Source organism: Chinchilla lanigera, unplaced genomic scaffold (assembly GCF_000276665.1).
Source record: "Chinchilla lanigera isolate Chin_1 unplaced genomic scaffold, ChiLan1.0 scaffold00037, whole genome shotgun sequence".
In the NCBI taxonomy this organism is placed as follows: domain Eukaryota; kingdom Metazoa; phylum Chordata; class Mammalia; order Rodentia; family Chinchillidae; genus Chinchilla; species Chinchilla lanigera.
In genome coordinates this window covers 1,677,912-1,704,884 of record NW_004955438.1, presented here as the reverse complement: position 1 = coordinate 1,704,884, position 26,973 = coordinate 1,677,912, and the positions used below count along the sequence as shown (strand labels likewise).

Here is a 26,973-nt window from a genome sequence, read left to right as displayed (position 1 = left end):
TATATATATATATATTTATTTTAGGAAATACTGTTTCCTTTAAACCATAAAGTTGGGGGTTTCGGGGAGTTGGGGTGTTGGGGGAGTTGGGGTGTTGGGGGAGTTGGAGGATGGGGATTTGCTACACAACAATAGCTAAGTAACACATCCCAAGTGTACCCATGCCAGATATTACTAATCCATCACAGCATCATTCCTGCTCAACTCAGGTAATACCTGCAATCTCATGCTCCAGGCAGCCACTGCCAACTGGCCAGAGTTAATACATGCAGCGAAACCAATTTGCCTTTCCTCAGCCTAACACAATCAGTCAACAGACATGACTGTGGGCCTGTTATGTGACAGAAACCGTGATGGGTACACAGGCCAACAAAACAGTCACTAGCCATGAGGAGACCTCAGAAGGCACAGCCTCTAAGAAGATCACACCCATGTGTTAGCAGGGCCTGCTTGAGACGGGGCCCCTGCTTCTCCCCACCCTGAAGGCAGCATCTGGTGAGGTAAGAAGAGCAGAACTCCAACAGGACCACGGAGACCCACGGTGACCAGGGAAGAGGACGAGGGAGCACACAACTCTCCCTCTGTATTCCATAGCAGCCCTGCCTCAATGTTTGATCTCTGACCCTCAACCTCCCATTGAGAGCAATGTATTACGAATAAAATTAATAACAGCTGAGGACCTGTAGACCCCATCTTCTGAGGAGGTCTGGGATTCTAAAGGCTCAAGCTGTCAGTTCTGCAGAGCCATTAGTTATTGCTACTGCCAAGCTGGGAAGACAACGAAGGGCCAGCAGCAGAACCTTCGGGCAACCCCAGAAGTCGCAGGCAGCAGGCCTGTCTACATTCCTAGGGGGCGGGTACAATGCTCTACTCTTACTCACCACTGAAGACACTCCAGCTTCAAGAGCCCCACTTGGCTCGGCCAAGGGCATCATAGTAGACCAAGCTTCTTTCCTCACACAAGCAGCAACAGGTACAGAGAAGGAGCAGGGGTACGTACATGAGGGTGGCTGTGAGCATGCCCTCTGGGAGACATGACAAGACAGACCTGAGACAATAAAGCACAGGGCTTCCAATGCAAGCTCCAACCCAACCACTGTTATGGTTTATGTCTGTGTGTCCCCCCCAAAGCCTCATGCGGCCATAGGGCAGGCTTTTAAAGTTTGATTAATTATGGGTGTGAGAGCCGCACCAGCCCTGGGGTGGATAGTTTGCATATGTAAGGGAGAGGAAAAGGGTGCTTGAGGCCATTCCTCCCCCATTCCTCGCTAGTGTGTGTGCTTGCTGATTCAGCTGTTGTCTGCCACCCTGAGCTGTAGCTCTCTGCCATGTGCCACTCTGCCTTGTAATCTGCCAAGTACGGACTAAAACCTCCACAAACTGTAAGCGAAATAAACCTTTCCTTCCTTCATTTTGGGCGTCAGGTATTTTGTCCCAGCAGCGAGAAAAAAGTAACCAAGACAACCACCCAGGCCCAAGTCCTGGCTCCATGGTGCACCAGTTTGGGCAAGCCACATAACCCCTCTGTACCTCAGTTTCTTCATCTGTAGGATCATTTCTTTAACACCAACCTCAGAGGGTTGATGCATGAAACCATACACACAGAGGGTCTAGAATAGCACAGTAACTGTCGTAGTAGAGGAGGGCCTCATCTAACACCTCCAGTGAAGAGGGTAGTCAGTGGTGTAATGGACAGGGTGCAGGACAGAGGCAGCAGTGCCAGCTGACAGGGAGTGTAAGCACCATCTTCATTTACCCAGGGATGGCCATGGCCTCCTCACTGGCCCACCCACACACATTCCAATCTCTTCCCCATGAGGACATGGTGAGTTTTCCAAACACAAGCTGATTGTGTCACATCTCTCTGCTTGAACTACTTCACCAGCTTCCCGTGGCTAAAATGTTAACATGTCCAGCCCCGCCTATCCCTGCTGCCCCATCTCCTTCCTCCTCCTTCAGCCACCAGAACACTCCCTCCCTACTCATTGTAGGGACTTTGCACACGAGGCCCCTCCTGTCTGGAAGATTCCCCTTTCTCTTCCTATACTTTAAATCACAGCTCTACTGCCACTTCCAGCGTCCACTCTCAGAGCTCAAGTGTGCTCCTCAGAGACAAGAACCACCACCGCACTTTCATCTCCATCTGTGCTCAATCTCCCCTTTCCCTCCTTCACGATAGACTTCTGATTTTGCTCCACATTGTATTTGAAGCACCTGGCACATAATTGATGCTAATGAGTATTTCCTAATGAATGAACACAGCCAGAGTTAGATTTTTCCTACCCTCACCATGGAGAAGGGAGGGGTCTTCCTGCTGACCCAGGGCAGCAGAAACTCCTCCCAGAAGCAGCTACAGTTCCTTCAAGGTGGTCCAAGGAGGCTCCTTGATGCTGGGTACCTCAAGAGCTATGGGTGGAGGGATTCTAGGGAAATGTTATGATAATAACGATTAATGAAAAGCAGATAAACACCCAGTGTGTCTGGCCAGCCTGGGACAGCATCCATTAGAGCTGTCACTCATTAGTGCAGGGGGAGGGGGCAAGCCAATCAGATCTCCTCCGCTTAAGCAAACCTTCCGCAAATTGTAGGCTGCAGGCACTGACATTTGATAAATTGCTCTTCATAATCCACTGTTGCCTGTCATAAATCTAATCTTTCAACGCTCCCTATCTTAATAACTCCTACAGCCTCACGAGTTGATGTGTCTAGGTCCCTGCCTATGGCAGAGATCTCTGCAGTAAGAGACCAGAGATCCTAGATAGAGTACAAAGCTGGGGGCCTCCACAGCCAGGGCTCAGAGTAGGCAGGGGTGCCCCAGGTACACAGCACAGAGCAATGAGCCACCCTTGGAGCTGTAGAGTACTGAGGGAGCCTAAGTGCTCACATCCCGTCAAGGGCCTGGAGAGGTGTACCAGGAGAGTAGGCCAGGAATCAGGAGTCTGAGCTTCCATGTGATAATTTACCATCTCCTCTTTGGGTCACTCTTGGACTGGCACAAAGGAATGTAAGGGTACTGCCACTCCTGAAGGACTGACTGAATGTTCAAAAACAGGCAATACCTTCACTTTGCACAATGTCAGTGCCTCAGGGCACTCTTACACAATGCTCAACCCTCTCTTGAGGTCAGCTGAAGATGTTATTGCCTGCATTTCATACAGAACATATTCACTAAAGATCATTTCTTTACAAACATTTACTGAGAGCCTAGTATATACTGACACTGTGCTTGTCACTGGGGACTCTGGAATGAGTCCAAACTAGAACTTAAAACGAAGCAGGGCAAGCAGAAATCAATCAAACAGTAACAGGTAAAAGTGCGAAGGCTGAGTTTAGTGAGTGCTTCCGCAGGGACAACTAGTCCCACAAGAGGCAGGGTCCAAGGGTCTGAACAGGGAGGGCTTCTCTGGGAGGTGAAAGGGAGAGATCAGAAGACTGAGGAGCCAGTTACCTAGCCAAGAAAGGAAAAGAAGAGCCTTCTGGGCAGAGGGAAGAGCATGAGGAGCCATGAATGAGGGGCATGAGATACAGGGACAGGAAAGCTCTAGAAATCTGATGGCCAGTAACCCCCAATCTTGAATCCAAGCTGACTCAGCCTCACCACCAGGAAGGGGCCTGGCCACAAAGGCTCAATTCCCTTCTGAATTCTGAAACTCCATGAGCTCACCCTCACAAAACCCCAAGGGCCTCTGCCAAATACCTTCAGATGTTCCTGCACCCAAAAATAGAGGGAGAGAAAATGAAGCCTTGCATCCTTTGCTGTGGAGCTCCACTTGCTGTCAAGACAGGATTCCTAAGCTTTGGGAGGTGGCAATCTGCCACATGACAAATGAGCCCACACTGTGCTCCCATGCCTCAAAGCCCACAAGAGTTCCGGCACGAAAGCCCTCTGTGCACCTGAGGATGCTTCCCCCAGGGAGAAGTTCTCTGGATTCGCTTCCCATGTGACAGCAACAGTGCCCAGGAATCTTGAAAGGCGCTAAACTCGATGTGAGGATGGACCAGGAAAAGTCCAAAGTCCACATTTGGAGAACACAGACCACTGACTGTGTTGGGTAAAGCAGAAAGCCGTAGTTAAGAACACCAGACTTGGGGTGAGTGGCCCTGTCTGTCAAGGGCGAGCTGTGTTTTACCAGGACACCACATGCTCAGTCACTTATATGCTGTCCTTGAATGCATTCACACCAAGGTAGAGTTGGGCAGTTGCAACAGAGGCTGGATGGTCCAAAATAAATAAAATGTTTACTATCTGGGGCCCTGTGGGAGGTGGGAAAAGGACCCACCAAAGAAGTCCATGACCCAATCTCCAAAAGTTGTGAATGTGACCTTTTGTGGCAAAAAAGACTTTGCAGATGTAATGAGTTTAAGGACTTTGACATGAAGAAGCCCCTGTCAAAGTGAGGATCCCCCTAAAAGAGAGGCCAGAGTGTCAGAATTAGAGAAGAACAAATGATGACACAAGCAGAGGTGGACTGGCTGAGAAAGAAAAAAAAGAGATGCGAAGATGCTGCACTGTTGGCTTTGATTGGAGGAAGGAGCCACAAGCCAAAGCATGCCAGCAGCCCCCAGAAGCTGGAAAGATGAGGACAGATTCTCCCCAGGGCCTCTAGAAAGAAGGTAGCCTGCCCAACATCTTAGTTTTATGATTTCTAACCCATAGAACAGTAACAGAATGAATGCATGCTGACTGCAGCCACTGAATTTTTGGCAATTTGTCATAGCAGCAATAGAAATCTTACACAAACCCTTTACAGATAAAGTTCACTGACTTCACACTGTGCATAGTGTCACATCCTAGGCATAAACCATTTTTCAGTTTTTTGCCACAAATGCCAGGGCAAGAATTGGGCTGGAACATTGGGGAACAAAATGAGGCAAACATGATCCAAATGTGAACTCAAACTGTGGGGCCAGGAGCAGGTACGTCACAGCTTCGTTGTCTGCCATGCCAGGTGACAACACCTAGGACTAGCCTGCTTCCCCTCCCAGAGGAAGGGAGCTGCTGCTTCCTAAGACTGTTCCCTCCAGGTCCCAGACCAATGTTCACCCTGCATGGCAGCAATGGCATTGTCTTCTCCCCCCGAAGAACCCTGATGTCCTCTGCGGCCTGCGTGGAACCACCCGCCCTCCATCTACACACTGCTAGCCCGAGAGGCTCTGGGACATGATGACTCTGCAGCTGACTGGCAGGAGCTCCAGCTGCTACAGTAACTACCTCTCCTTCCACACACCGGGCTACAGGGAAACACCCCAAAGCTCTCACTAGATCAGAACGCTGTTGTCTTTTTAATTTAAGTATCTACCCTCTGGGGGCCTTAGGCTGTTTGGCCTCTCACTGTGGCACCTCAAACTGCTCAGTCCTCAATGAACTCCCAGCCCTCTCTGACCACCAACCCCCCTATACCCTGCAGAGAGGGGCAGCTGCACAAATCCCAGTGCAACAGAAGGGTGGCCTGCTAGCAACTCCCCCGTCCCTTCCATGCCGGAGCCCCTACTGTCCACACCAGAACCCCAGGAGCTGATCACGGCATCATCCTAGAGCCCCGCGGATTCACCCTCCAAAGTGTATCCATCTGCTCCTCTCCAAGATCCCACCACCATCGCCTTGCTCCTGGATGACAGTGCAAGTTGCTCACCTGCCTTCTGGTTGGTTCTGCTCCGGTTCCCCAGATCAGCAATTGCAGATTGCATCACAATCTCTAAACACAGCTTTTCGATAGCGGCCAAACTCAAATGTCCTCAACGTGCCCAGCTGACCTCTCCAGACTCTGTCCTGCCACCACCAGCCCTTGCCTGGCCCTCGTCCTGTCTTCCCCGCCCCAGCGCCTGTTTATTCTTAATTCTCCTCTCCTGCCCTCCAGTCCATTACCTATCCTCTGTCTTAGCTCAATAGCAGTTCCTCAGAAAGGCTATCCTGAGCCCAGCCTAATGGGACACACCTCTAATTCCAGAATCCTGGAAGGCTGAGGCAGGAGAAGCACAAGTTGAAGCCCAGCTTGGTCAACTTAGTGACTTAGCAAGATCCTATCTCCAAACAAAAGGCAAAGGGTGTATGTAGCTCAATGTGAAGGCCAAGAATTCATTCCCCAGCACACCAAAAGAAAAAAGCCCCCCCAACCCCCTTAGCCCACTCAGCTCACTGTGCACTGCTCCCCGTGGCATTTATACAAACAATATGCAGGCTCTGTTTTCCTGATCACCTGTTGCACAGCTGCCAACCCCACAAGGAGATCATAAACTCCCTTGTGGCAACTGGTTGACGCATAAAACCCCAGGGCCACACAAACAGAAGTTACATGGGCACCTTTGGAGTCAGTACGTGAATAAACAAACGGTGGAAGCCACAGAGGAGAAAAGGGGTCCAGGGAGACCAAACATCAGGCCCTGCCTGTGGGATCCAGGCCTGGCAGGCCTAGCAAGCAGCTCCATCCCAGGCCCAGGAGATGCAGTCCTCCCTCACCTTACTCAAGGCCCAGACACCTCCCTGAGGTGACACCCATCAGGGCTGACACCCTCAGTCCTGCCTCATTTGTCAGCTCAAGCCATGGCCCCCATCCTAACGCCCTCCCAAGCATCCTGCTCATTCCCCTCCCCACCATACCTACATCCTCCCGGGGTTCACCTCCCCCAGGCGGCCATGCTCATGCCTCTCCACAGCCCTGCTGCAGGGTCCCAGAACGCCTCATGCTGTGGCCAACCTCAGCTTCCTCCTGTCTCGGCCTGACCTCTTCCCAAGGCATGTCTTAGGTCATTCTGTCTCAAAATACAAGCTTTCAGAGATGACAGTGTTGCTCCAAGTGTCCATGAGATCACCCACCCAAAGCAGCCCCTTCTCTGACTCTTCCGCCCCTGCCCACAGCCGTGGGAAGAATGTGCAGCCTGGGTGAGGGCATGGGGCCGGGGACTAGTCCCACCTTGCCACCAACCAGCTAGGGGGCCCGAAGGAAGTCACTTTCCCTTTTCTGGGTCTTAATTCCTCATCTGTAAAAGGACAGTGTTGGAAGGCTGGCTAGTCTTTCTCATTCTGTGACACTGTACCACTGACTTTCCACCCTACAGCCCCCTAATTTTGCCCCGGCCCACACCAGCCAACCTCTGCACATGCTCATGGGCACGCATGCAGACACGCATTTAAACTCAAATCCGGTTCTCCACCTGGAGTCAGGCTACCCTCCTCAGAAGAGACTTGCATGCGCACACACACGTACACACGCATGCACACACGTACACACATGCACACAGCATACACTCTTCCCTTCCAAAGCAGCACAGGCAAGGCCACCGAAAGGCTCTCCTTGTACCAGGGCCTTCCACAGCATAAATCACCAAATAAGCCTGGCCTGGAAAGTGGGCTTGTTCCTGAAGCTCCATGAATAAAGAAGCAGGCCCAGCTGGCCTATTCATAATCAGCATAAAAAACTGATTAGCTCTTTCTAGATTAAACATTATTGTTTCAACAACGAACATAAATCAGCTGGACATGGCGGGCAGACCTCCCTCTTCTGCCAAGCAGCAAGTGTGTAGAGGTGATGGGTGACGGAAGGAGGAAGGGGCTCTTCCCTGGAGGAGGGGCAGGAGAGCAGCCCCTCCCCACCCTGCAGGGAAGGGCTCTCCCCTTCTGCCACAGCACCAACAGCCTGCAGCACGGAGCAGCACTTCCTGCGGGGCGGGATGGACAGAGAGGAGCCTAACAACTCACTCACCTCCTGAGCCTGCCCCTACCCCACCCCTGCCAACAGCTGTCAGGGCCAGCCTGGGGCTGGGCAAGAAGGCAGACAGGTGTGAAGTCAGAGGAAGGAAAGTGGCCCTCGGAGGGTGACTAGGTCTCACCGCCCTTTCAGCATGGACTTGAACCCTGTCGCTCTCCCCCTGCATCACTTGCCTCGAGGCAGCCTGTGTAATTGGACTGCGCCTCTGGAGTTAGATGACACTAAGCTCTGCTCCACATTCATTCACTGCCCTGCTGTGTGACCCTCAGTACTGAAGTCTCTGAATCTCAGTTTCAACCTCTGGAAATACTGGGGAAAGGGACACCCACCTCTCTGAGCTGTTGCAGGACTAAGTGGGGCAACATGCGCAGAAACACCTGATGCATGTCTGGGACAGAAGAAACCATAAATATTCAGTGTCTTGACTAAAGGGCTTCCCACCAGTCGGTATGATTGTGCCAGTGTGGAGCAGGTGCCCGCCCCTAAACAACACCTCAGAATTCTATTACTTAGAAATGGATTTGTGAAAACATGGCTGCCTGAAAGTCTCAGAAAACCCCAAGGTCCCAAAAGGGATGAAAACGTCTCGAGGCCCTTGAAGGTCAGCCTGATGCCCAAGCTCTGGCCTTCTCATTCCAAGCACTAAGCTTCCTCCCTGGGACAGAAGAGTCCAGAAGGAAGAACAGTGGATGTGGAATCAGGAGACCTGGGTTACTGTCCTGTTTCTACAGCCTCCTAGTTGTACCATCCTGGGCAAGTTACTGCTGCTCTCTTAGCCTCAGTTCCCTCACCTGTGACGTACAGGGATTGGGCCAGATGATTTCTGTACCTCACAATCCATGGATTAGTGATTCTCCTGGATAACTTTTATTTAAAGTCACTGGTCTCTGAACAACAAAGGGTAAACAAAAACAGCCAGCATTTATCAAACCCCAGGAAAATCCAGATACCAGAGAGGTGCTGAATACAACACAAAGTTCTGATCTCACATCTGTACTCACATCAGCCCAGCTAACAGTTACTGCCAGTTACCATACACTGGGCACTATACTTTAGATGACTGTATCATTTTTAATTGGCACACAATAACTACTTATTAATGGGGTAAAACACAATACTTCAATACTTTATACAAAACGTGCTGATCAAATCAGTACATTTGTAATGAATATATCCATCACCTAGAACATTTATCCTTTTTCAGGGGTGAAAACTTTCAAAATCTTCTCTTCAAGCTATTTTGAAAAATACAGTAAATTATTCTTTACTACAGTTACCCTACAGTGGTTTGCTGTAGGACACTAGGACTTATTCCTCCTAACTAATTTTGTCCCTATTAACCAAGCTCTCTCTATCTACCTCTCTTGACACTTCCCAGACCCAGGTAACCACTGTTTTACTCTCTACTTCTAGAAGACCAACTTTTTTCACCCCCACATGTGAGTGAGAACACGTGTCATCTGTCTTTTCTGCACCTGGCTTATTCACTTCAACACAATGATTTCCAGTTCTGTCTACATTAAGCAAAAGGCAGAATTTCATCCTTTCTTATAGCTGGATAATAACTCATTGTACCACATTTTCTTAATCCATTCATCCACTGATGGACACTTGGGCAGATTCCATATACTGGCTACTGTGAATGGTGCTGCAGTAAACATGAGATTGCAAATATCTCTCCAGCACCCTGACTTCCTTCAGATACTTATACACAGCAGCAGAACTGCTGGATCATGTGGTAGTTCTAATTCTAGTTTTTTGAGGAACCTCCACATTGTTTTCCATACATTTCTCTGTCCTCCACATCCTTGTCAGCATTTGTTTGTTTGTTTGTTTTGTCTTTTTGGTAAGTCATTCTAACTGAAATGAGATATTTCATCATGCTTTTGATGTGCAATCCCCTGGTGATTAGAGATGTTGAACATTTTTCATATACCTGTTGGTCATTTGTATGTCTTCTCTTGAGAAATACCTGTCATGGTTTGGGGGATATTGCAAGGGGAACAATATAAAACAGGACACATATTTTATAAGATTATTTATAATAGTCACCCAAAGAATCATATACAAAGAGACCACAGGAAATCTATCCACACACTAAAGACCAAAGAATCTTGCTGAGGGCCTGGATCCCATGATAATGTCCTGCATGAGTCCAGCTGAAGATCCAGAGCCCAAAACAATGCCTCCCATGAGTCCAATTGGAGGCCTAGAGCCCATAACAATATCTCATGCAGGCCTGTTTCATGGATCTGTGCTGGAAGGCCCAAAGGTCACTGGTGGAATCTAGAAAGTCTGTGCCACTGGGATGATCTGTGCTAGCAGGCTTAGGGATCTGCACTGGAGTCAGGAAGAGATGCTCAAAAGAAGAACCAGAGCTCCCCGCAAAAGTACCACAGCCATCCTCAGCAACCGTGAGGTCCCGAGCTCCTCCAATGATCAGGACAGCCAAGTTCCCATCAGGAAAGCCAAGGCAACAAGCTTCTCCAGGAGATTGAGCAGTGCACCGTCTTCCCATTCTGGAGCCAGAAAACGATGCTCAAAGTAAGGACCAGAGCTCCCCCAAAGTGAATCGAAGCCATTCTCAGCAACAACAAGGTCCCAAGCTCCTTGGAGGATGAAAACAGCCAAGTTCATCAGGAAAGCCAGCGTGACAAGCTCCTCCAAGAGAACCAACTGCTCCTTACTGCTTCTCTCAGCTTCCAACAGGCTCCCAACAGCTTCTACCAGCTCCCAACAGCCTAACTTCTTCTCCAGCTCTGCCTCTTATGCTGCTGGCAACAATCCTCAGGTGGGCCTCCCACACCCAGCACCACGCTCACTCAGTTCAGCTGGGTGTTATAAGTTGATCACCAGTTGTCAGTCCACCACAATATCTATTCAGATCATTTGCCTATTTCTTAATCAGATTATCTGGCTTTTGGATGTGTTTTTTAGTTCCTTATGCACACTGAATACTAATCCCTTGTTAGACAGAGAGTTTGCAAATATCTTCTCCCACTCTTCAGGTTGTTTCTTCAAGCTGTTGATGGTTTTCTTTGTGGAAGCTATTTATTTTGATATGATCCTGTTCATCTAGTTTTGCTTTTGTTACCTGTGCTTCTGAGGTCTTATCCAAGAAATCCCTGCCCTGACCAAGGTTCTGAAGCAATTCTAGACGACATATACCTTTTGTCCCTCAACACAGTCTTCTTAATATGCATGTTCTTGGATCATCCCTCTCTTCAGAGGATGAAGAATCCAAGGCTTAGAAAGATCATCAAACCTTCCCAAGATGACACCAAATATGGTGGCATTTGAGATTTAAGCAAGACTCTCTGGCTCCCAAACCTGTTTTTTTAATCTTCTGCTATAATGCCTCAGAAATGATCGTTTTCCTCCTTCTTGAAGCCAGACCCTGGCCTTGTGCTCAGCCTGGAGTTCAAAGGATCCCAGTCATACCTTCCTACAGTCCTCCACAGGCTCCTGCAAGAATATCCCAGGAACCACAGAACCAGGAACAGACAAAAAAGCTGACCATCCTGAGGATTCCAGGCCCTTCAGTATCCCTGGGGCCTCAGCCACGATATACAACATCAAATCAATCTCAGTTTATGTGGCAGCCCACTGCTGAGCACCTACTGAGACTGGCCCTGGGCAGTGCATTGAGGGAACCCTAAGATAAATGGAAGGAGATCAGCCCTCCTAAGAATATAAGCCAGGCACCAAGATGACCAGACAGGCAGACTGAGCAAGAGGACCACCCATGGGGCAAAACCAAATGCTCTAGATTCATGAGAAGGTCTTTTCAACCTCACTGGGGAAGTCAATGAAGCCTTCAAGAGGACAGAGGCATTCCAGGTAGTTCTACAATTCAATTCAACAACATTTACTAACACCAACTATGTGCAAAGCCCACCCCGGTCCCCAAGGGGGATTCAGGATGGAAAAACAGCCAACCATGGGCAACAGATAACTGCATCAGAGCTGCAGCAGGGGACAGGAAGCATCCTGGGAAACACAAGAGCCATTAATCCTGACTAGAGATGTGTGAGAAGACCAAGGAAAAAAATGCCACTGAAAAGTTTACCTCAGTTTCCCACCTATAAAATCAATAATAATAAGTGTACAGACCAAATGAAACCTTTGAAATAGTGTCTGACCCCCATCGGGCATTCAGAATGTCTGCATGCGCATGCTTGTGTGCGTGTGTGGGTGTGCATATGCATGTTGAGGAGGGGTTCAACCTGGAGGTTAAAATATGAGAAAGAGTCTAACAGTTAAGTGTGGGAAATGAGGACTCAAGGATAGGCCTGGAGTGAGGCTGACAGAGGAACCCCAGAGCAGCCAGCAGAGTCAGGCGAAAGGCAGAAAGAGCCATGAGGCTGGGGGGGATCCAGCCCCAGTCTGCTCCCTGCAGGCCTCTATTCCACCGACACAAGGCCAAAGTGGCTGATCTGGGTAAGATTCACTTGGAAGCTACAGAACAATCAGTGAAGGTGCCTCAGAGACTGGAGCAGCAGCCCCAGCGAGGCCCGTCAGGTGGGAGAGGGTGTAGCCTGCCCCAGCAAGGCCCATCAGGTGGGACAGGGTGTAGCCTGCCCCAGCGAGGCCCGTCAGGTGGGACAGGGTGTAGCCTGCCCCAGCAAGGCCCATCAGGTGGGACAGGGTGTAGCCTGCCCCAGCGAGGCCCATCAGGTGGGACAGGGTGTAGCCTGCAGGACAGCACTGGCTGCAGGGTGGGTGCGCAGCTAGGCTACCCGCAGGGACAAAGGCCAGCCAACGCCGCTGCAGCCGCCACTGTGCCTCCCCCAGTGACAAACGGCAGGCCATCCTTCCCGACTGACATTAATGCTTCCCGCCATCCATCTCCCACTCGTTAAATTACCATCTTAGAGCCAAAATCTCTCTCTCATAATTGATAAAAATCTCCTTTTGATGTTGGCATTATTGGGGGGAAATGGTTTTTTTATTCTTCATTATGTTTTTAATATAAATGTATTTTTTATTGAGATCTGCTGGGAAGGCAAGATGAAGACAAGCGGGACGGGAATAATCTCCTCCACAGCTCCCCCGTCCTCCCATACCCAGCCTCATGAACACCTGCTGGGACCTCTGCAGACTGTAGACTTGCTAGCCTCCACAATCACGTGACCCAGTTCCTTAAAATCCACATGACTGTCTCTCTCATTTTCCCCAGTAGAGTGCTGGGGACTGATCGGGAAGAGGAAGGGCAGTCTAGGGAGCAAAACAGTCTTCTGCAAAACACTACAAATACAGAGAATCATACACGTATGTACACAAAGAGACACATACACAGACATGCATACATGCACGTACACTCATACTGCAATGGTTCAGCTTCTCTGGAGAACCCAGATTAACCCAGAAATAATATCTGGTCCGGCCCTGGCAGAGCAACCACAGCCTGGAAGGAGGGATGTAGAAGGGGGCATCTTTTCCTACTTCTCACCACATTCTCCCTGTGTCAGCCAGGCTCCTGTGCCCCTAATGCCACCTGGCCGTCCTCCCACCCCATCTCCCGCTCCTGCCTTTGCTCTTGCTGGCCCTCGCACCTACAGAGCTCTCTCTGCTACCACTGCCAAGCTTCCTAAACAGTTGCTATTGCTGAGGGAGGAGCTTCCCTGTCTCTTTTCTGAACTTTTGCATCAACCTGGAGCTCTCCATCTGTCCCCAGGGACTCACAAAATCTGGACGTGTGTTCCCCCACCTGTACACAGGGGCAGCCCCACATCTCCTCTTGTGCAGAAACTCCAGTCAGGTGGCCCATCCAGAATACCGAGTACCTGTGCCATAAGCACTCGTCCCTGGGTACTGAGAGAAGCTACAAAATAAGGTCAAGTCTAAATCTTCATCCTCCTGGAAGAGTTCAGAGCCAAGACCAGTAAACACATGTTGGGGAGTCTAAAAGCCACACTACCCCAGACACCAACACAAGCTCTACCCCTAAGTAAGGCATTTCTGCGCTGCATCCCCGCAGCTGGTCCATTTCCTTCAGTTTCTCGTAACAGTTCAGAGGTGGAAAGAATCTTCTCTAACACAACCAAGTTCCAAGACAACACACAAACCTCCATCGTGTTTTGAAATACGTTGTAACAAAATCTGACTTGGCTGATACATGCAGATGTGCTCACAACCAAAAACAACTGCACCGGCGCAGCAGACTGGTTCACTGATCATTTCTTACGGCCTATCTGACTCGGCCCCCAGGCTCTCCACCCACCTCAAGCTTCCCCACTCGTGAAAGAGGACCTCATCTCCACATTACTAAGAGGATCAGGTTACTGTGGGAGTTCCTTCAGCGCCCAGCCCACCCTTTCCTCCTTCTTCTATCTCAGCTCCTTCTTCCTTCCTCTGCTGAGGTCCTTCTCCAATTCCGCTTTCCCTCAGGCTCACATATTGTAAAGAAAATTCTAAGCCCTTGGAAATGTGACCTCAGCCCCACCTTAGCAACCTGAGCTCCTAACTGCTACCTTGTAGTCAACAAAATCTTACCCACCCCAAGGCGTGGATCAGTGACTCCTTACTCCACCCTGCACCTCCTCCATCGCATCCATCTCTGAGAGCCTGGAACAGCGGCCACCTGGCTCCATCCCCCCAACAGAACCCTTCTTTCCTCCGGCAAAGTCCTAGGGCACTAACACAACCAGCTATTACCTCGATAAGCACTATCTCCCCTGAACCTAAACTGTGGAGACTGGAACGAGGTCACCCCCACGCTGGCCACACTGTGTGTCCAGCATTTGGCCTTTTTCACCAAATACCAACTGCCTGAACAAGCAAGCAGGAAAAGGAATGGAAAAAAGAAGAAAAAGGTACTGAACCACAGAATCACAGGCTGTCCGAACCTGCAGGAGGCCTCAGAGGACTCACTACCCAGATGAGGAAGGCGTCAGGATGGGTTCACAGCTGTGATGAAGAACCATGCCAGGCCCCCTGCATGAACGCCATACTCAGGAGGGCAAGAGGTCAGGAGGTGAGGGAGCATGAGGCACCTGGCCTACCTGATGGCCAGGAAGCAGAAGAGAGACAAGAAAGGGCTGAGGTCCCACTATCCCTTGGGACATCTCCAGTGACCTAAGGGCTCCCATGCGACTCCTCCCCCTAGCGGTTCCACCACCTCCCAACAGCGCCACATCCGGGGCACACTCACCACAGCAGTAGTCAACAGCCTCATAGCTCAGACCTGCGTGTGCACCCCACACCTGCCCCATTCAAGTTGGAGAGATGTCAGCTTGGACGCCTGGACCATGCCCAAGAGTAGAAAGTACCACCGTCTTCTTCACCTTGTCCCTCCTTTAGAGAAGGGCCAGGTCTCCAACACCCCTCCCGCACGAGCAAGCTCATGCGCCATCTGCTGGTCAAAATCAGCACTGCACCTAGACCCAAGGCCCCCAGGGGCAGTTTAGTGAACCAGTTGAAACCATCACCAACTCAGTCCAGAGCCATGACACCTGATGCGGCAGAAATGATCCCACCTTCTGAGGAATTAGAAGACCTTAAGTCTCATCCTGCTGTTTGTTGCTGCTCTCAGCCAAGCGACCCTCAGGTCACCCTCTGCTAAGCCAACCTCTAGGAAAAGATGGTGCCCATGTGTCTTCTCTACCCTGATGGCACCTGCTCATTTCCAGGAATTTGTACAGATCTGGAACCAAATATATTCCTGGGCTGTGGGATCCCGAGTGCTATACCCTCCATCTCACCACCCATCCCCTGCAGGGGACACCTCTCTGAACCAGCCCCACCTACTTGGGACAGGAACAGTTTGAGAATACTCGTGGCCCACCAGGGCTCTGGGGATGGGAAGGACCCCCAAGAGGCAGGAAGCACCACCGTGCGCTCCTGTCTAGGCAGCCTGCAAGCCGAAGCTCAGGGGCACTTCACAGTCTCCTAACCTGGGGTGACCTCAGGGCCTGGCCATGGCCTGCGACCCAGAAAGACAGCCACCTAGGGCAGACCCAACTCCTCTCAACAGCACAGTTGGAGCCAGGATGAAAGTGAGCCCCCATGAAAGAGTCCAGGGCCAACACAGCACCCAGGAGCCATGACACCTGCTCAGACTGTGTCCGGGGGTGGGCGCTGCTCCCCAAGAGGTGTCACGGGAAGAGCGGAGGGGGAGGGAAGTGGAAAGTGAGTGACTTTCCCCCGCCCTCACACCCCCACACCCGCCCACCCTGCTCTCCACCTGGCCTGTTCCCCTCCCTCCACCCACAGACTAGAAAGTGTGTCATGAGGGAATAAATGCTGCCTTCCCGGCAGGGAGGAGAAAGGGGAGTAGGAGGAGGAAGAAGAGGAGAGGAAAGAGTTCCACTGCATGACCGTGGGGGGTGGGGTAAGAAATTAGCGGTTTCAGAGCTTCCCAGCATGGGGACGCCCCCTCAGAACCGCAACCTTGACATTAACCTCACTTTCTCAAGGAGTTCCAGACAAACTGGGGCAAGAGCCACCCTGCCACCTGGCTCACGACTGAAGATGCAAGAGATGTCTTCCACCTCCAAATATCCTCCCACACGCTGGCAGGGTGTGCGGAGGACACCGTGACTGCCGACTCCCCAAACTTTTCACCTTACTCTATCCTTGAGTGGAGGGGCTGCTGTCCTGCTCTTGCCCCGCTCTCTTCCCCAGAGGCTTCCAAGGGTTAACCTCCTGCTGCCTTCCCCTCACATCCAACCCCACCAAGCCACCACACGCCAGCAACGATGCGCCTCCCACTGTTAGTACCACGACTTATTTAGTTTTAATTCAGGGGTGAATCTCGTGCTGTTGGAAGCTGGAGTCAACAGCCTCTGCAAGAAGCAAAGGCACTCTCAGGCCAGCCTTGTGCCAGCCCCGTCCCCTCTGCCCAGGGTCCTCGCTCCCTAAGCCTGCTCCCCTAGCTTACAGGCTGCTCCCGGACTCCAGCTCAAAGCTGAACTGCCTTCCAGACTCTCTTTTTGGAGGAAATGTTCCTCAGTGCAAGGAAGTCACAGACATTTCCGTGCTCCCCTCCAGCATGACTTGGGCTCCACAGTCAGACGGTGCGGTCTCCCTCCAGTCCAGGCCAGCGCTGAGGAGTGGCTCACCATGAGCCACATGCTGGCCACCCAGTACCAGTTTCCCACAAAGGGACCTAGAATGGAGGCCAGCATCAGTACGAATGGAACAACTGGTCCTCACCAAACCTCTGCCCCTATTCTTGGCCCTGGCCTAAGTTGCCTAGGGAAGTTGTCACTCATTTATCCACTGGTTCATTAAACAAACACTGGTACCTACTGTATACCTCATTATTCTCGTGCTAAAGATACAAGATAAAAGGTCTTCATCCTCAAAGGCTTTCTAACCTGAAGGGAAGATTCAAGTAACCGAGCCCATAGCTTGTGCAAGTCAGGGGTGGGGAGGGGAGGGAGGAAAGTTCTGCGGAGACTAAAGTGACCGGTATAGACAAGGGCCTAGAGCTGGAGAAGACTGCACAGAGGAGCTGGAGTCTGACTGGGAAACCAGCACCTAGCCCCTGCCTGGAATTTGCTAAATGAATGGACAACCAGACAAGAGCCTTGAATCGCTTATCAGGGAGAATGGAGTAAAAACATTCCAGGCAGACGGGGGGCCATGGGCACAGGCACTGAGGACTGAGAGCACACAGTGTGAGCGGAGCGGTGCAGTGTGGCCAGGGCACAGTGACACCACGCAGCGCAGAGGTCAGCACAGCAGAGCACGTGCGGCCACAGCCAGTGCCTGATGTGTGCAGAGTTTCTGCTCCGCATAAAGTGCTGTACTAAGCGAACCGTGCCCTGGGCACCATGGTCGTCTCCATTTCACAGAAAAAGAGAGTGAGGCACCAAAAGGATACCGTTTTGCTACATTCAAGGCTCTGGCTCCAGAGTCGAAACTCCAGCCACTGTGCCCTTCTGCCCAACTGAGGTGTCTTCATGAAACAGGTGGGAGATGGTCACCAAAGGGGCCAGGCCCTGAAAGCCCTGCTAAGAATTGTACTTTAAGGGCAGCTAGGAGGAATCAAAAGTTATACACCAGTCTCAGCAAAACCATCCACTAAGGGCTTGCCTTTAAAAGTATTTGCTCAGAAAAGTTTAGCCAACCCAGAGGATTCTCTAGCAGGAGAACTACGGATACAGTGACAGGTGAGGAGGAAAGGAAAGCTTTCAGTAGAGAGCTCAGAGGGAACCTCAAACTATATCACACAGTTTCTGTATGTGAAACTGACGTGCTGCTCAAATCCCTCCTTGTGGCCAGAAAGCATGGTGACCAGAACAAGCCAGGCAGGGTCTATGCAACTATGCCCAGTTTGGCACGAAAGGACAACCCACAAGTCACTGGTATGAGCACAAGTGAGTGCACCCAGGCTGCCATCAGAGGGTGTCAGCAGGAAGCACTTCATAAAGTTACCGCGCTGCCAACAGACCGGGCTACCCTGGGTGAAAAGAGAGTAGGCCTCCTTTCACTGGGAGGAACAGCAGAGGCTGAACAGATGCCTACGGGGATGTTCCACAAAAGCCACAGCACTGATGTCTTGGGGAGCTTGCTGATGGCAGTGCAGGGCAGCGCACTGGAATCACCTACGAACAGTGCCCTGGACACTTGACCTGAGCACCTCAGCCTCCAGCCTTCGTCTGCAACATGGGGCCAGTGACAGTACCCACTTCCTACACTTGCCATGAGGATGAGACAGTGTGCGGAACACAGCACAGTGGTCAGTATGCAGTAAGCCCTCAGCAGTCGACAGACACTATCAAGTTGCCAACCATAACAGTTAAACACGGACATTTCAAGTTTAATATTTTTTAGTGCCACCATCGAGGTTCCTTCTGGCCTCTGACTGCAGCACGGAGTTGCTCTGACACTTGCTACCACATGAGTGGTGAACCCCCGTGTCCTGGGCCTAGGCAGCAAGAACTCTGCTGGGCCTCTTCCCCATCCCATCCCTCCAGCCAGGGCTGGGTACCTCCTTGCCCAGGTCTTCGCGAATGACCTGGCGGACCTCCTGCATGCTGCTCTGCGGGGCCTGGCTATGCAGCACCTTCAGCGTGCTGGTGTACTCCTCTGGCAACAGGTAGTCCAGAGCCCCCAGGTGCTGGCCCACCTTGATGAAGGTCCCCCGGTTGGCACAGCAGAGCTCACAGAGACGCCTGGCAGAGCGGAGATGCACCTGCAGGGAAAAAGGCCAAGGCCAGAGAAGTATGAGTGCAGACTGTTCCCTGGGCACTGTTCCCCTTCCCAGCCATCTTCATTTACTCCCCAGTGTCCAGGACATGCGCACACGTGTACACACACACACACACACACACACACACACACACACACACACACACACTCCTCCCGTTTCCTGTACCCAGCCAGAGCAATCAATATCAATCTAACACTGAGGCCAGTCTCTGATGTTTCCATTTTCCTTTCCTCCACCAAAACTTTCCAGGTTGAGTCTTATTCCTTAGACATGAATGTTCAAGACTTTTAGCCAAACCTAACCTACTCAGGACTCATTCAAGGGTACACCTAAGTTAATGTGTTTGCCGCACGCCCCTCAGATATACTGATGGAGCTCTATAACTTCATGTTGGAGTTCTACAACTGATAAAACATGGTCATGTAATCCTCAAGGCAGCTCAGGGAGGTGAGTGTTGGTACCTTTACAGATGAGAAATGCAGTTGTTTTGTTTATAAAATAACTAATAAATGTCAAAGGAAAGGCTAGAAAACATTGCAAGTCCACAGCTTTTTTTAATGCAGCAATCTTTAGCATGGGACTATTTATTGGTGGACTATTATTACTGGGGGGTATGAACCACAGAGAGAGCAGGCACCAGGGCAGGCTGTCTGATACAGGAAGCTTTAACTTACATCCTGCTGCTTACCCATCTTTCCAAAGCTGGGAGGTGGCCCCACCTGTCCATGGCTGTGCATTCCAGTCATGCCCCAGCCCAGCCAGGAGTACTGGGACTACAAGGGCCCTGCCTTCCAGGAGTTGTAGCCTCTGAGGCAGGACAGAACCTTGGACACATACAGAAGACAAGTGATCCCAGGGCCCTGCGGGGACCTGTTATGGTCGGGTCTAAAGGTCCCCAAGAAGTCTACTGCGCTCAGAGGTGGGGCTTTCAGAGGGGGATTAGATTGTGAGGGTGCTAGACTCATCGGTGGATAAAATTACTGATGAGCTCATAGCTGAAGAGGCTTTAGGAGGTGGGGTCCCTTGGAGGCGGGGCCTCTAAGGCCATGCCTCTGAAGGATGTACAGTCCCTCTGTTTCGTTCTGCTGTCTCTCTGCTTCCTGGCTGCCATGACATGAGGAGCTTTTCTCCACCATGTCCTTCCACCATGATGCGTCTGCCTGGGAGCCAGCCAATCATGGACTGAACCCTCTCAAACTGTGGGCCAAAACAAGCCTTTCCTCTTTTAAGTTATGTATGGGCAGGTGTTTAGTCACAGTGATAAAAAGCTTACCAATAAAACCTGGTACCCGCTTTCACCAAGTAAGTTAACAAAGAGGGAATATCAAAGATGAACTTACACTCTCAACTGCTACAAGGGATGCTGACATACTCGTAATTAGCACCTAATAAAACCATGAGGAGAGTTAAATAACAGCTGATAACAAAGATGAAAGAAATATTCAAAGGGCCTGCATAATCAGCTGCCAAGCCAACCACATAGGAAACTGCTACTTTAGAAATTAAGAGGCAAACATTCCAGCCCTGAACACCTGCTCCAGCAGCCAGGAGCCCCCTCAGTCCACCTCCACAGCAGCAGACCCCAAGCCTCAGGCTGTCCTTGGGCCCTCAGGAGCCATCCATTTCCAGCTCTGCTGGACGTCTCTGCCTCCTACCCCAACTTGTTCTGGGGAATCCCATGTACACACAGCTCCACTCCCATAGACAGAGCTTTCCAGCCTGGATGTAAACCCCTGATCCAAGTGACACCCATGAGATCTCTATTCCCTGGCAGGAAGGTTCAGTGAGAAGGAAGCTCATTCTAATTGAGAAAGTGTGTGCACAAGCATCCCCAGACAGGTCAAAGAGACACAGGGAGGAGAGATTCTCTTAAGAACTGGAAACTGACTATATCACATGGTGGGAGGTCCTGTTGAGCTTGGTGAAATCAGGTCCCTGCCTGACCAAAGCCACATTCAGCTATTCTAAGGAAGCAGGAAAGACGGGGGAAGGTGGTCAAACATGAGGTTGGGTATCTCCCTGCAGTCAGTACCAGAGTTCAAGCCATATGGACAAACAACTTCCTGCAGCTGAAATAATCAGCCCCCAGCTCCAACCCAACAGAGGAGAAAATGCACAATTGACAGCAGAATATGCGGCAGCCAAAAAGGCATCCACAGCTCTCCATGTGGCCGATCAGAGCCTAGGTCCAGTGCCTTAGTCACATTTCTCATTGCTAGGACAAAATACCCAACACCCAAAGTTAAACTATAAAAGGTTTATTTAGCTCACAGTCCATAGAGATTTCAGTTCATACTTGGCTGGCTCCACGGCAGGATGGCATGGCAGAGGGGCATCACAGAGTAGGCGGGCAGGCAGACGGCAGCAAGCAGCAAGCAAAGAAGCAGGAAGCAGCAAGCCACAAACAACGAACAAAGAGCCTCTTTGTATCCCTTGTAGTTTATCTAGTTTACCCATTCTTAGGGCAGACAGCACTCACACCCAGTGGGGCACCCTTAATCCTAACCAGAACTATGTCAAACCAATCAGTGGACTAATTTAGTAATCACACACCCTCGATCCCAGCATCACACACTCCAGATCCAGCCACCTCCAAAAAGCTCCACCTATGACTGCACAAGGCTCTGGAGAACATCTAGACACAAACCATAACATCTAGCCAGCTACTTCCCAGTAAGGCCTCCTTGGCCCACAGACATCTAAATTGTTCTGGAACCCAAGAGGACAATGAGGACAATCCACACCCAAAGAAAGTAGAAGATTGAAAGGGGATTGAAGACACTCCCCTCACTCCCCTTTCTCAATAAAGACATCAACCACCACATAGGGGAGCATTCCTATGGGCCCAGTCCCCTGCCCTTGCCCAGACAAGACACCCACAGGGACATTCACACAACAGAAAATAACACCTAGCAGCAGGTATAGGAAAGAGCTTGGGACTAGGTATTGTGGGAAGTCATGGGTGAAAGAAACAAGAGGACTGAATTAGATGTTTGCTACTTCTACGCAGACTGCCCCATAAACCCTCTGGCTCAGACTCACTTCATGCAGGGGGGGCAGGGGAAGGCACCAGGACATGTGCTGGTTACAAATGAATAGACGCTCCTCCACTTACCATGGGGTTACATCTGGATAGACACTTTACAAGATGAAATTATTTCAAGTCAGAATCCATTTAATACACCTAACCTACTGAACACCAGCTTAGCAATGCAGCCCACTAGAGTATCAGATGTTCTCCCTCTTGATCATGCGGCTGACTGGCAGCTGTGGCTCACTGAGGCTGTCCAGTATCAGGAGACAGAATCAGACTTCACATTGCCAGCCTGGAAAACGATCACAATTTCCAAGTACAATTTCTACCAAATGCATATCACATTTGCACCATCATAAAGTAAAAAACTTCTAAGTCAAACTCCTGGAAGCTGGAGACAGTCAGTATGGCCTCTCAGCTCCAGACGCGCTCCTCTGGGCCTGGCTTTGTGTTATGGGAGCTGGATTCTGGCTTATTCCTTCTTTGTCACCTGGGGGTTCTGGGATCGTGAGGTCACAAGAGGAGCAAGACTCTCCCCCACTGTTTCCAGCACCCTGTTTCTGGCAAAGACAGGAAGTACCCACTGTAGGGGCCTCACAGACCAGCTGTAGCCTACACATTCCAATGAGCATTCTGACTACCATTCTGACCCTCCCACAGACTAACTCTGGCCCTTAGGTTGCTCTGCCAGCTAGCAGGCTGCTCCACGGACCCTCCGGCTCAGGCCTTCCACGTAGCTCCTCACCACCAGCCTCCCTAGGCAACCTTGCCTGCTCCATCAAGGCCTGACCTCTAGCCTTGAGGCATGCAAGAGCCTCTGCTACACCCTTATTTCATACTTGGTCATGATCCCTGAACCCCAGAAGGAGCAGCTGCTATGTGTATGCTACTTCTACACTGTCAGAATCTCCTTTTACCACTTTTAGGAGTTACCACCTTTTACTAGTGCTTAATTCTTCATATTAAAGTTTCCTTGTTCAAACTAATGGTGTGACTGGAACCTAGCTGATACACAGGTTTGGACTCTGAAATTGAATTTGAATAGATTAAGATGAAAAGGGTGGGCATTTGAGATGAAGAGGACAAGATAAGCAAAGGCATAAGAATGTACGTGTCTGTTCTGTACGGACACATGTGCACGTGTTTCTATGTTTGTGCATGTGTGGGAATCGTTGCCTGTGCTGTTGTATGTGCGTATCTCTGTACTGTTGTGTGTACACATGTTGCTGACAGACCTGCTCCACTCTTTCTTCAGTGGATGTATCTTTTCTTGCATGTATCTTTGTCTCTGCCACTCACAGCCTTCAGAAAGCACTGACCACACCCTGCTCAACTCTCCCAAAAAGAAGCAGAATCGGAGACCTACAGCTCCACACCTCTGGCTTGAATCAGGGCCAGGTGGGGTATCTCTTGGCACAAAGTGATGGTCCCTTTCAAGACACTGTCTGAGCAATGCAGGGAGCCTTGTCTGGTCACCTACGCCCAGAAAGGGCAGTCTAAGCCTAGCTCTCCAGTTACCTGGCACATCTTGGGGGCCAGAGGCATTCTACATTCTGTGTACCTCAAAGCAAGCTGTGCAGGTGCCATAAATATATATTAATGACAAAGAAGAGTTATACACTCACAAAATTACCATCTATGAAACCGAGTCAGCACCTCCTGCATATACCACCTACATTTCTACTACAAAGGCCCCAAAGCCCCCTTCAGCCAGCTTCTACACATACACATATACATACACACACACACACACACACACACACACACACACACATGTGCATGCACGTGCACACGTGCATGTGGAAGTGAAGAGCACTGCCAAACACCAAAAATCTGAAATGTTCTTTTAAGGCCAAAACACATAAACGCTGAACAGGATAGTGGGCATTCTAGTCTCCAGGGCCACTCTCCTGCTCCAGTTCTCACAGGTTCACCATGCATTAGGCTCAGAAGCCACGCCCTCTCCAACTTTCAGGAAGGCCCTGACTTAGTGTACACATACTTCCTCTCAGCATTCACTCACCTCACAGCATCATGAGGAAGTAGGCCTACTAGCAGTAGGGAATAAATATGAGGCATGATTCAAAAGCATGGTGGATGCTTACATTTCATCAAATTTATTACAGTACAGTACATTGCAACCAGGCATGGTGGCACACACCTGCAATCCCAGCATTCAGGAGGCTGAGGCAGGAGGATCTTTGCAAGTTCGAAACCAGCCTGAGGAACAAGTGAGCTCAAGGCCAGCCTGAACTGCATAGCGAGACCCTGTCTCAAAAAGACAAAAAAAGAAAGTCACATTGTCATTCATGGCCCTCAAACTGCTCTCCTTCACTTTGTTTCTCTCCCTCACTTTAAATGCAGTTATCTCATCATTCTTGCTGCTTTCTGAGCAGTTCTACAAGTCCTCTTTCATGAGAGTATTTAGTTGCACTGTCATGGCTGCCTCAATGTCCTGAAATGATTCAAAACATTTACCTTTCATGATCACTTTTGACTTTGGGAGAGAGCCAGAACCACACAATACCAGAGCCAGTGAATAAGGTAGATGAAGACGCACTGTAATGTTCTTACTAGACTGCCTTTTTATTAGATGACAATAGCAGCATTCACCATATCTCACAAAGACACTTACGAAAGAAGACTTCCAGAACTGCTTCAGAAAGTGGCAAGGACAATGGGAAAAGTGTTCAAAGTGAGGGGGTCCATTCTGAGAGGGATTAATGCTGTTGTATCTTTTATTGTAATAAGTGTTTTAAATTTCAACATTCACTCTATTGTTTCAGCTCACCTCACATATACAGGAATCTCATCATTCTCCTCCCAGGACACTTTCCCCAGCTATGCCAATATACTCAAAGAAAACAGTAGTTTCCAGAATCTCCTGACCTCTGCATTGCTGTGACTCTGGACTTTACTACATAATCCTTAAGCACATACAGAGGCATAAACGCTACAGGGATGTGCAGATAAGTAAGTCAGTTTATAATAGTACTGTCCGATAGAACTTTCTGCAGTAAAAGAAATAATTCTGCCTCTGTACTGTCCAACACAATGGCGGTAAGTGTATGACTGCAAGTGGCTGCTGAGCACTTGAAATGTAGCTAGTTAATTAAATTTCAACTTAAATTACCACAAATTGGACTCAGGCTCATAAATCAACAAGTATAATAAATATATAACATGTATTTAGTGGCTTTTTCCAAGCACAGATATTCCTCATTTAACAAACAATTTCCGGTTCTGGGACTAGGCCACTGATTGAATTGGTAGTTAAACGAGGAACTGTACATAGTATGTACATCACAGTACAGAAGTAGAAGAAGCTCCCATAAGGCCACACGGCCACTCACATTCCTGTGTGGTAAGTCTGAATGCAGGATCTCAAGTCCCAACAGTGCACTTCAGTTGTAAGTCCAAACAGTCATCACATATGTAGGTTGTTAAGTGAGGAATACTGACTCTTCCTGGCCTACAGTAAACGTTCAAATATAGTTGGTAGAGGTGGTTCTTTATAAATCTGCTCATTATCTCTGTAACACAAATATTATTATGTGTCTTTAAAGATGAAGAAATAACCTCAGAGAAGTTCCATGACATTCCCAAAGTTCCAGTCAGTAAGTGGTGAAACCACGGTGTATCCAACCTTTGATCTGTCAGTATCCAGCCCTGTACGCTATGTACTGTGTGCTGGGGAACCACCATTCATAGACTTTCTCTATAGCCTGGCATGGTGGCACACACCTGTAATCTCAACACTTGGGAGGCTGAGGCAGGAGGATCTTTGCAAGTTCGAGATCAGCCTGGGCTACAAAGTGAGCCCCAGACCAGCCTGAACTGCATAGCAAGACCCTATCCTAAAAAGACCAAAAAAAAAAAAAAAATTTCTCTTATGTACCACGCACTGTGGGGAGCTGCAGAGAGGACAGCCATGGTCTTCATATGCAAAGAGCTTATAATACAGACTTAGCAGTAGCCACACAGCCACAAAAAAGATTACCAATAGCAGGCAGGAAAAGTAGTTGTTCAATGGCTCCGACATGTGATGAATACTGGATATCACCATGCCAGGCACCAGAGAAGCCACAGCAATGGAAAATACAATGTAAGTGTTATTCAGCCTTAAATAAAACAAGGAGAGATCATGAACATAATGATTAATAATACTCATTTTGGAATGAGAAAGGCCTGGGTTCAAATACAAAATAATACTCATTTTGGAATGAGAAAGGCCTAGGTTCAAATCCTATTTTGCTACTTTTCATATATTCTTGGACAAGTTAATAAACTTTGGGGCCTCAGTTTCCTCAGCAGTACAAGAAGGATAATATTTATACTTGTCACTAGGATGACTAAATGAAGCAATGCATAAAAGACAACCAGCGTTCAGTGTGTATTAGTGTTCAGTCAATAAACGAATGGAAAGAGCAATGGCAAAATAATCAACCTTGCTAGAAAAATAAAACTAAAAAAAAATAAACAGTCCAGGCTCATCCATTCCCTGTACATGGCTTAGTCCAGCAAGTCTGGACCACAGCCTCACAGACAGAAACAACTGCTAATTTCATGGACTATCATCTACATTGCAAACAGCAGTGCATAAGAAATGCAAATACCCACAGCAGTAGAGTGTCATTCTAAGCATACAGACTTTGGGTTCTCATCCCCAAAGAGCGCCCTACTTCATCTCCACCCTAACACTCGCCATCTGCTTGCCCCAGGCTGCCTCCGCCTGGCACCTGGTGTCACTGACTGGCGTGGCGTGTTGCTGCGGTACAGCCTCCCCGGGAGCCCCACACCTCCATACATTCCATCCCTGTCAAAACAGCACAGAACAGCTCGCGCTTCTTCTTGTCCAGGCTCCAACTTCCCGTACACTCCCAGCTCCATAACTTGCCTTATGATTATCTCATTACCAATAACCTTGCTGTAATGAGTTTTAATTTGCCTTGCATTCATAAAAAGCATTGTGATTAGCCAGCTTGGTTTGTGGCTTGAGAGGGGGACAATGAAGAACTAATAAGATCAACTCAGTTCTGATTTGTTATTGATTTGTTTGGATGGAGCAAAGG

At 49.6% G+C, this 26,973-nt stretch overlaps 1 protein-coding gene across 5 annotated transcripts in view; it reads right to left on the bottom strand.

Moving 5' to 3' along the window:
• Adck1 (aarF domain containing kinase 1) overlaps positions 1-26,973 on the bottom strand; it is a 122,119-nt gene that overhangs the window by 55,907 nt on the left and 39,239 nt on the right. For 3 of the 5 annotated variants that reach the window (XM_005390216.2, XM_013517182.1, XM_013517184.1), the window contains exon 4: positions 18,646-18,849. In XM_005390216.2, coding sequence (XP_005390273.1) covers positions 18,646-18,849 — 204 coding nt within the window. Of the gene's footprint in view, positions 1-18,645; positions 18,850-21,982; positions 22,058-26,973 lie in introns of those variants that run through there. The other 2 variants (XM_005390222.2, XM_013517183.1) reach the window with 2 other exon arrangements.